Below are 10,404 nucleotides of genomic sequence, written 5' to 3' on the forward strand. Positions count from 1 at the left end.
TTTTTTTTTGAGACAGGGTCTCACTATACAGCCCTGGCTAACTTGGAACTTGAACTTTGAACTTATGTATAAGTAGATCAAGCTAGCCTCAAATTTACAGATTCCTCCTGCCTTTGTCTTCTGAATACCTGAGTAAAGGCATGAGCCTATAACATCTATTTTCTCCCTGCACTTAGTTAGTGTGTGTGTGTGTGTACACAATGTGTGAGGGCACGTACACCATAGCGGTCAGAGGACAACTGGCAGAGCTGGTTCTCTCCTTTGGCCACATGTGTGGTTAGTTTTCCTGTCAACTTGACACAAGCTAAGGCCAAAGAGGAAGAGGAAACTGAAACTGAGAAAATGTCTCCTTTAGGCAAGTCTGTGGGGCATTCTCTTGATTTATGATAGATGTGGGAAGGTGCAGCCACCGTGAGCAGTGTCCCCGTTGGGTAAGTGGTCTTGGGTTGTACAAAAAAAAAAGCTAAGCAATGTTCCTCCACAGTTGAGCATAGTTCCTGCCCTGACTGACCTCCACAGCGAAAGAGCACTCCCACTCCAAAGCGGCTGTTGGTCCTGGAATTTATCATAGCAATGAGACACAAACTAGGCCAGTGTGGATGCTGGGAACTGAACTGAGGTTCTCAGGTTTGGCTGCAAGTGCTCTTACCCACTCAGCCACCTCACTGGCTCACACACCCAGTGTTAGCCTAATTTAAGCAAAACAAATTTTAGTTTTTACTCTCCAACTTTGTTCTAAAAATTGTTCCAAGTAAGTAATGGAGTGTGCATCTCCATGTTCCTTGATGAAATACAAAACAAGATCTAAGGAACCTCGGCTTACCTTGCATTGAATTTTTCTAACAATTTGTCACAGATACCAAACCTTTTTTAAAAAAAGATTTACTTGTGTGAATGTGTGTATCTGTCTGTGCCAAATATATGTGATTCCCTCATAGCCCAAAATAGAGGGTGTCAGATCCTTGGAACTAGAGTTATAGGAGGTGGTAAGTCACCTGACATGGGTGCTGGGAACTGAGTCAAGGACCTCTGCAAGAGCAGCACACTCTTACCTGCCACACCGTCTCTCTAGATCCCAGATTCAAAATCTTCAATGGCTACGTCCATTTAAAACTGCAAAAGGTTTCTCATGAAAGCTAATGAATGGAATCAAAACACCACAGAATTAAAAAAAGAAAACCCACTTACCTGGTTTACTAGAGAGAAGCCATTTCTTCTCCACATCCCAGCATGCACTTGGGCACATAGGACAAGACATCTAAGAGGATGCTCTATCAACATGGGTGGGCTCAGTTCACTCTGTGTGTTAAAAACAACCCACTTGTTAAACTTTGCATAAGGAAAGGTGGTTGACAGGAAAGCTTAAAGAATAATATATCAAATCTGCTTTAAGATGTAATTGTATGACTGTTCATTTTGTGTTAATTTGTTAGGTATGGTCAGCTCTATCTATTTGAGACTGAGAGGCACTCTTTATGAGAAATATTTTAGTAAAGTTTGAAATGGCAATGTATCAATTTATTCTCTATACAGACAGTAGGTAGGCTTTATTAACTCAGATAGAGTTAGCTGTAGAAAAGTAAATTTTCTCACCTGTGGGGCATCCACGTGACATGGTGCATTGTGTGGAGGTCAGAGGAAAACCTTGCCTATCAGCTCTTGCCTTCCGCCTGTTTATGGCAGGCTCTTACAGTCTCTGCCACGGTTACAGATGCATGTACTCTTGCACATGGCTCTTCCTGATTCTGGTGCCACACGGTGGTCCACACACTTGTACAGTGAGCACTTTACCCACTGAGCCACCTCCCCAGCCCCAAAAGTATGGTCTCTGAAGAAGGGACTCGGCCTCCAAGTGGACTTTGTACTTGTGACTATAATGTCAACTGTCCTCTGGGCTCTCCAGTGAACCAAAATGCTCTCCTGACTCCTTTCCAACCCCATAAATGTATGATAACCCCTGAGCTCTACCCCACCCACATGCACATACCCACAAACTAGACACGCCCCCATAGCTCCCTTTCTCTGGAGAACCTAAACTAATAAAAGTTTGTTTCAGTTTGATTTCAAGTACCACACACATAATGATTAGATGTTCTGTTCAATGTCAAGGCTACTTACTAGAGGTAGGAGCTCTGGAAATTTATATGCCACTTCACTTTTGCTTAATAATACATGCAAACCTGCATGGAAGAACAAACAAAGAAGGTTTTCTATAGGTCAAACTAGTGTGCAGTTGACTCAACGGTCACTCAGCCTTACTACTTAACTTTTTAAAAACATCTTTGGGCATGTATTGGATTACAAATTGAGTTATAAAATGACCTGTCTTATAAACATTATAAACAAAGCTTTTCTTTTCTTTATCTTTCTTTTTTTTTTTTTTTTTGGTTTTTCGAGACAGGGTTTCTCTGTGTAGCCCTGGCTGTCCTGGAACTCACTCTGTAGACCAAGCTAGCCTCGAATTCAGAAATCCGCCTGCCTCTGCCTCCCAAGTGCTGGGACTAAAGGTGTGCACCATCACTGCCTGGCTCTTCTTCTTCTTCATCTTTTTTTTTTTTTAAAAGGTTTATTTATTTTATTTATATGGGTACACTGTTGCTGTCTTCAGACACACTAGAAGAGGGCATCAGATCCCGTTATAGAGGGTTGTGAGCCACCATGTGGTTGCTGGGAGTTGAACTCAGGACCTCTGGAAGAGGAGTTGGTGCTCCTGACCTGAGCCATCTCTCCAGCCCTAAACAAAGCTTTTCAGCAAGTCTGTATCAGAGGGAGTTCGAACTCACCCTAGTCAATGTATCAGAGGGAGTTCAACTCACCTTAGTCAATGTATCAGAGGGAGTTCTGAACTCACCTTAGTCAATGTATCAGAGGGAGTTCACCTCACTTTAGTCAATGTATCAGAGGGAGTTCTAACTCACCTTAATCAGTGCTGCTGATATTTTAGGAGTAGTACTGGATGAACAGACACAGCCAGGCAAGCAAATCAATTTATACCCATTAGCCAGTATGGAGTTACCTCCCAGGCCAAGGGCTTCATTACTGCTAGAAGTTGAGATTTCTGGCAACTGAACGGAGAAACTGGTCCTTGACCCATGGTCTATACTGACCTGACCTCAGAATTAGGTTCCCTAGAATTTCCAGTTCAGAGCCAAAGCCACTTTACTTCCTATCCACAAGAGGAGCAGTTTTAGCTTAAGCTTAGGGCACTCCAAAGGCTACTGTTATGTTATTCCTCTGACAGAGAGTGCATGGCAGGATCTAAGGCCCCTGTTCCAGCCTGAGAGGCTTCCTTCTCTGCTGGCCATTTCTGCTAACCTGTTAGAGTGACTGCTGAAGCACTAGCAGCGCCCTCTCCACCTTGTCAGAGAAATGTTTTATTTGTTTTGTTTTGAGACAAGTTCTTGCTACATATCCCTGGCTGGTCTTGAACTTGTGGTCAGTCCTTCTGCCTCTGCCTCTCAAGTGCTGAGGTCGCAAGCATGTGCCACCACAGCCAGCTGTACAGACTGTTTTGTGTGTTTATTTTGTTCTCTACTCTGATTCAAATATCCAGGGCAGGGCTCATTTACGACTGTGAGATGAAGATGCCCAGACAATCACAGCACAGACTGTTCAGGAGGTGACGACATAGGCAGAAATTAGTATATTTCTGAAGCATCAGCTTTTCGCTGTGGATAATTATGAGCCTCAGCTTCTATCCAGACAATCAGGTTTTGGAAGATGCCTTGGCATGTCAGTGAGGTGCAGCAGCCCACATTTTGGCCCTCCAGTGTAGCGCTTTGGTCAGGTCACCAGTGACCCACAATCTTCAGTTGCTGAAAGCAGGAGGGGCAGGAGAGCTTTCTGCTACAATCAGAACGTTCTCTCTTCTTTTCTTCTGTACTTTATCCATTCCCTCCCTTTTTCTTTCCCGTCCCCTCTCTCTTGTTACTTGGGGACAGGGTCTTACTCTGCAGTGCTGGCCTTTAATTATTCTAGGCCAGGCTGGCCTAGAACTCAGGGGCCACAGGTGTCAGCCAGCACCATAGCTTGTATTATTTCATTATTCAGATGTTTACAGTTAGCGCTCACAAGCCTCAGTGGAAGGGACCTCAGACCACACCCCATGAACATACTGAGAGTTGTGGAGGTCTGCGCCAGAAAATATGAGGGTGCTCAAACAGACCTTTCAGGGTGGAAGGAGTCACTACTACTTGATCCCATGATATGGAAGCATAAAAACCCCACTCATAATTTAATAATTTAGGGGAAATGGGCCAATTCCTTGGAACACATGAGCTGTTAATACCCACTCGAGGAATGTATAGACTCAACAAGGACATGGTCTATAAAAGGAGTTGAGCCAAGAATTAAAAACCTTTTCAGTACACACTTAAGGAAGCCATGGTACAGAGTCTCCAGTTTCCCCTTTAGAAATAAACAAAACCAAACCAACCAAACAAACCAATACACCAAAGTGCACCATCATGGAGCGGCAGTCATTAGTCACCAGCTCTGGTGGCGAGAGGACGTGGGTATTCTCTAAGTGAGCAGGACAGGATTTATCCAGAACTAAGAGACCTCAAAGCAATGCTTTGAGGGACCCAGCAGGAAAGTTAGGTGCACACTCCCAGCCTCTGGCCCTTGCAAAGGGTCAGTTTTAGACAGTGCAGTGATTTTAAGTGACTTGTAAATCAGCCCGAGATCAGTAAGGCATTCACTTATAACCTTCTCCTTAAAAGGTTATTGATCAGTGAACAATAAAAGAGCTTAAAGAGAAAAGCTATGGTGGCTTTGATTGATTAGCAGTGGCTGAAGGTGAGTGGTCAGTGTGACTTGTGACAGACTGAGCTCAGTTACTAGGATGTGATGCGCAGTGATGCCGCAATAAGCCCTGTAGTACCATGTTATGGATCCCGTGCCCAAACATCTCAAAATGACAGCCTGGCTCCTTTCTTGTTTAGACATGAAGGTTCTCTATGCTTCAGTCCTCTCATATAGATCAAGTGTAATAATCTCTACTTCATAGCAGAATGATCAGATAGGCAAGCACATGCAGAACTCCCAGGATAATGCCCAGCACATAGTAGGTATGCATAAATATCACAGTCCCTTGGGGGAACTTCAGGGTTCTTTTTTAGGGGACATGCTTTACCTGCAAGCAAGCGAGAAACTGGGAGGTGAATGCTAACTTTTTCTTGGGAAACACAGTATCTGATGGTTTCCACGGAGTGTCCACAAATACTGAGTGTGATTGGCTGTTCACCATCAGTAAATCCGCCATGACACTGCATCAGCACAGCCAGGCATTTCTTGTAAGCTTCAATTAACACTTTTTCCTAAAAAAAAGAGGTTTGTAGCATAAGTTACAAAAGACTGGGTTGCTATAACATTCATTTAGTACCTCAAATGAACTCAAGGCCAGCACTACAGAGTGAGACCCTGTCCCCAAGTAACAAGTACTAACATGGCCCAACCCAAACTCAGTTCTCCCTCCCATACTGCCACTGTCCTCTCCCCAGTGGATGACATCACTTATCAATAAAGTTGTGGAAATCTACAAGTTATCAGTAACGCCCTTTACCTCAGTCCATGCTGTCTACTCGAGTATCAAAATGACAAACTTCTTATTAGCTATTCTCTCGCTGTCCAGTAACCCAAAGGTACTGCCGCCATGTCTCTGTTAAATGCCTTCCTCCAAATCTTGTCCTGCCCATCCAATCTCTCCAGAGAGTAGTTTTTAAACACAGACGGGACCACGGCACTGTTTGGTAGATACTAATGGCCACCTATCTCAACTAGACTATAACTCAGATGACCTCCACGGTCCAAGCATCAGGCAGCCCTGCCCTCCCCGTCCTGTCTCCTCGAAGAACCTTCTCAAAGCTCCCAGACAACCACAGGCCTCTCATCACACAGAATGATGTAGTTGGCCTCTGAGTTAGAAACTCTCTTTTCCCTGTTTAGGAGGATTTTATACATTGTTCATGTCTTATGGATGCTTCTCTGACCTCTGACCTCTTTTTAATGAAAGAAGGCCAAAATTATTTAAGTCACAGGACAAATGTAGCAAAACCAAAAAGTTATTTTTGGATAAACATATCCATTAATTTTATAGGCTTAATGTCTGGGGATGATTTTGAGCTTTTGAGCCTTTGATGAGTGTGCTGTGAGCTAAGCTTACAAGCTCTTCCTCCAATCTCCCACTTCCCTGCAAGCTCCTGCCTATCCACTCCATTTTCTTCACAGGCCCACAGGAGGAACTCACGTCCAAAGCACACCAATCCTGCACCATTGAGATCACGTGTGTCAACTTCATCTGCAATGTGAAGGCTGCTTCCCATTCCGGCTCCATCTCAATGTGCTGCCCCACCTGACGTGTGATCGGGTCCATTCCCTTAGAAAGCAGACAGAGTTTGTAAGAAGAACAATTAGGTGTTTTCTCACACAGAAACCTAAGACATTCAATAAAAAGGACAAAAAGGAAAAGAGAAACCTCAGGATCAATGTGTAAGAAATATAAATTGATTATAGAGACTATTCAAAAAAAGGTAAAATTTTAAACAGCAAGTGTCAGGGCGATGTATGTATATGTATGCGTGTGTGTGTGTGTGTGTGTATGTATGACTGCATATTTGAGACAAGGTCTCCTTAAGCAAACATGGTGGGCCTGGAGCACACGGCCCGCAGCCTCAGCTTCTTTAGGACTGGCATTAGAGATATGTGTCCCCAATCCTCCACAGGCTTTGTGTGTCAGTGGCGGCTGAACCCAGGGCCCACAGATAACTAAGCTCATGTTTCAGCAGAGTTCCGTCCTCAGCCCCTTAATGGGCTTGTGAAATGTCACTCAATATGAAATATACAGTTATATTAGAAGACAGGCTTTATACTCACTAATATGTAGCCCACAGTGTTGAGAGCGACAGAATGGAACCAGGATAACAGACAAACACCCTCTGATACAAACAAGTGTAATTTAAAAAGGAAAATATCTTGACGTTTAAGAATCACGTACTGGCCATGTGGTGGTGGCGCATGCCTTTAATCCCAGCACTTGGGAGGCAGAGGCAGGTGGATTTCTGAGTTCGAGGCCAGCCTGGTCTACGGAGTGAGTTCCAGGACAGCCAGGGCTACACAGAGAAACCCTGTCTCAAAAAAACAAAACAAAACAAAACAAAAACAAAAACAAAAACAAAAAAAACCCCAAAAAACAAAAAAACACCCCCCCAAAAGAATCATGTACTAACAGAAACCAGAACACTTCCAAGTTTGCAAATGGGAATGGCCAATGTTGATCAGCTCTTAGAGTAAGAGCACAGGCTTGGCACAGCTCTTCTTCAGTGTTCATGGAGAGACGCCCTGGCTTCTGTGAGAACTGCTTATCCTGACTGGTGTCTACTCCTCCATTATGATTTGCATACAGGTATGCTTCACAAAGACATCAATCAGGAAAAGGTTCTAGATTGTACTATGTGCATATCCCACCAAGAGAACATGGAAGCACGGAAACATTAATAATAAAGCAAGGGCCATGGAGATGGTTCAGTGGGTAACAGAGCCTGATGTCACTCTGAGACCCACATGGCAGAAGGAAAGAGCTGATTCTCATAAGCTGTCTCTTGATCACCACACATGTGCTATGGCATATATTCACCAGTGAGAATGTACACATGCACGCACGCGCACACACACACACACCCACCTTCACAACACACAAAAAACAAGAGACTGTGTGAGTTTAGCAGGAGCAAGGCTTAGTGGTAGAATGCCTGTCTCCTATCTGTGCACAGGGTACTGAGTATACTATAAGCATCAGAAAACAACCACAGTTTCTCAAATAATGAACTTACATTTCCAAATATGTGTGTTAACAAAACAGCCACACAAAAGGACCTGCAACCTCTCAGCAGTACTTATGAGAACCCAAATGTGTAGTTTTACATTAAAAGTTTTTTTCCTTCCTGTATTTTGCTTGCACCACATTCACGCAGTGCCCAAGGTAACCAGAAGAGGGCACTGGATCCCTGGAACTGGAGTTACAGATGGTGCAGAGCTGTCAAGTGGATGGATGGTAGGAATCTAACCTGGGTCCTCTGGAGCAGCCAGTGCTTTTAACTGCTGAGCCATCTCTCCAGTTCCAACCAAAACATCTTTTAAAAAAAATTGTATTTGCTATTATTGTGTTTTGTGCAAGGACAACTGGGGTCAGAACTCAGGCCACTTGACAGTAAGCACTTTTCTGTAGAGAACCACCTCACTATTCCACTGAAACATCTTTTGCTGGTTCTCTAGAGCCTCAATTAAGAGTCTTGATCCAACTGATCTTTTGGAAAAGTGCCCAAAATGGGGTGTCGGGGAGCAAACAGAAATGCATTTAGTTTCTACATACCTGCATGCACTTCAGTAATTCCAAGAAGGCATCGAACCCTTGTAAGAACTTCTCCCTCAGCTCATCTGACCACTCCGTTGGTTTGCTAATCAACACATACCTACACAGACAGAAAGCAGTGGCTGTGAACACAAAACACTGGCATTTTACAAGCTGTGCTTGGTTTGGAAATTAAGGAACACTCACTTGAGATCTAAGATGAGGCTCTGGACCCTCCTGAACTTGAAGGCTTGTAGGGCAGTGTAGCGTTCAAATTGGAATCTGCCCTGGGCATCTCTGTGTTTCAAATGGTCCATGAAAGCCTTAATGATAACAGTCATCAGGTTCTCCTCTGTGATGAGCATTCGAGCCTGAAACAGGGTTTATCAGAGAGTCTGGTCATCGCCTCCAGAGCTGGCACTAGTCAGCACCCGGACGTCAGACTTTCAACACAAACATCTCAGATAATTAGCACACTACCAGATCGTCTAAAGACTCATCTATATTTTATGTGAATGGGCATTTTGCCTACATGTGTATATGTGCAGCATGGGTGTACAGTGTCCACTGAGGGAGGCCAGAAGGGGCATGCTGATGTAACTTCTCCTAAACAGACATGCATACACATGATACAGTAAATATGGGTACTTGCTGCAGGGTGCACAGCTTTATGCCCCTGATTTTCTAAAGTTCAACATGAAACTGCATTTCCTCTATTTCATCCATTGACATGTTTGCTTTTCTGTCTGTACACAGAACTCTGGGAAGTGAAAGGTCTCCTAGCTCCTGAGGTCTGCCATGGCAACAAAAACTGCTGAGCGGATTTTGTATTGTTCTCGAGCTGGTGTTTAATACCTCCTTACCGACAGTGTATATATGTGACATAGACTCAGTATGCGGTGAATACGTAAGTACGGCTGTATATACCCACATCTACCTCTCTCCCGCAGAGAACACACCCCTGCCATTCAGTTTTGACTTGATATGAACACTTACTTAGAGATTACCCTTGGCATACATGTCGCCGTGCATACAGTTTGGCTCACTCTTGGTATAATTTCCTATCATATTTACCAGGTTGGGACTGCTGCCATTTGTATTGATTTTGGGTCTGCTATAGCACAGATGTCACAAATATCCACTACATAAAGTGGCAGAAAGTGCTGAGGATAACTTCCTGCAAGTGGAATGACTGAGTGGGGGACAGTCAAAGTTTAGACAATACCACCAAGCTCATATGAATATTCATGAGGTCAGAGGTCAACTTCTGATGTCATTTCTCAAGCACTTGAGGCAAGTTTTCCCAAGGGCCTGGAACCTGGTAGGCAGGCTAGGCTGGCAGGCCAGCTCACTCCTGGCTCTTTTATGTAGTGCTGGGAATCAAACTCAGGTCCCCATGCTCCAAATCAACCACTTTACCAACTGAGTCATGTCCCCAGCTCTCTAGGTTGCTGGTCTGGGTTAGACTGCCCTGAAATGAAGGTAGAGTGACTAGGGGGTGGCTCTGGTGACAAAAGTCCAACTGATCCACAACATTTGTACTTTTGCTAATATCTAGTACACATCATTTTTAGCCTGGGATGTGTTAAGAATCACTACAAGGCTTCTCCCAAAACCTCCTCAGTATTCTTTTGCTCTCAGTTAGGCAGGGGCAGCGGATCAATACGTCAGTGGGGAATGACAGAGGCAGGAAAAAGGGGGCAGGAAAGTCTGAATCACTCATGGGCTGTAGGGCAAGGACAAGGGCTCCCAAGACAGGACCGTGCAGACAGAAGCTGCACAGTGAGGCCAGCAGTGCTGTAACAGCCTTTCCCGGGCTCACTGTTCTGAGAGGCCAAAGAGCTAAGCTCTGCCTGTGTAGCGGTGCAGTTAAACGGCAGGGGACCAAGGTGGGCAGTAGCACAGGACCTTAATCCCAGCATTCAGAGGCAGAGGCGGGTGGCCAACCTGGCTTACAAAGTGGGTTCCAGGACAGCCAGGGCTACACAGAGAAACCCTGTCTTGAAAAGCTGGGCCCTGGGCTGGTGAGATGGCTCAGCGGGGAAGAGCACGGACTG

At 44.6% G+C, this 10,404-nt stretch overlaps 1 protein-coding gene across 5 annotated transcripts in view; it reads right to left on the bottom strand.

Annotated features, from left to right (window-relative positions):
• Ubr2 (ubiquitin protein ligase E3 component n-recognin 2) overlaps positions 1–10,404 on the bottom strand; it is an 86,262-nt gene that overhangs the window by 43,760 nt on the left and 32,098 nt on the right. For all 5 annotated transcript variants that reach the window (XR_004112552.1, XM_031348567.1, XM_031348568.1 and 2 more), the window contains exons 12-17: positions 8,555–8,718; positions 8,369–8,468; positions 6,248–6,376; positions 5,135–5,318; positions 2,119–2,180; positions 1,189–1,299 (exon numbers count right to left, since the gene is read on the bottom strand). Coding sequence is in view for 4 of the 5 variants with exons in the window: in XM_031348567.1 (XP_031204427.1) it covers positions 1,189–1,299; positions 2,119–2,180; positions 5,135–5,318; positions 6,248–6,376; positions 8,369–8,468; positions 8,555–8,718 (750 nt within the window). In the remaining variant the exon portion in view is untranslated. The remainder of the gene's footprint in view (positions 1–1,188; positions 1,300–2,118; positions 2,181–5,134; positions 5,319–6,247; positions 6,377–8,368; positions 8,469–8,554; positions 8,719–10,404) is intronic.

Source organism: Mastomys coucha, unplaced genomic scaffold (genome assembly GCF_008632895.1).
Source record: "Mastomys coucha isolate ucsf_1 unplaced genomic scaffold, UCSF_Mcou_1 pScaffold3, whole genome shotgun sequence".
Lineage (NCBI taxonomy): Eukaryota > Metazoa > Chordata > Mammalia > Rodentia > Muridae > Mastomys > Mastomys coucha.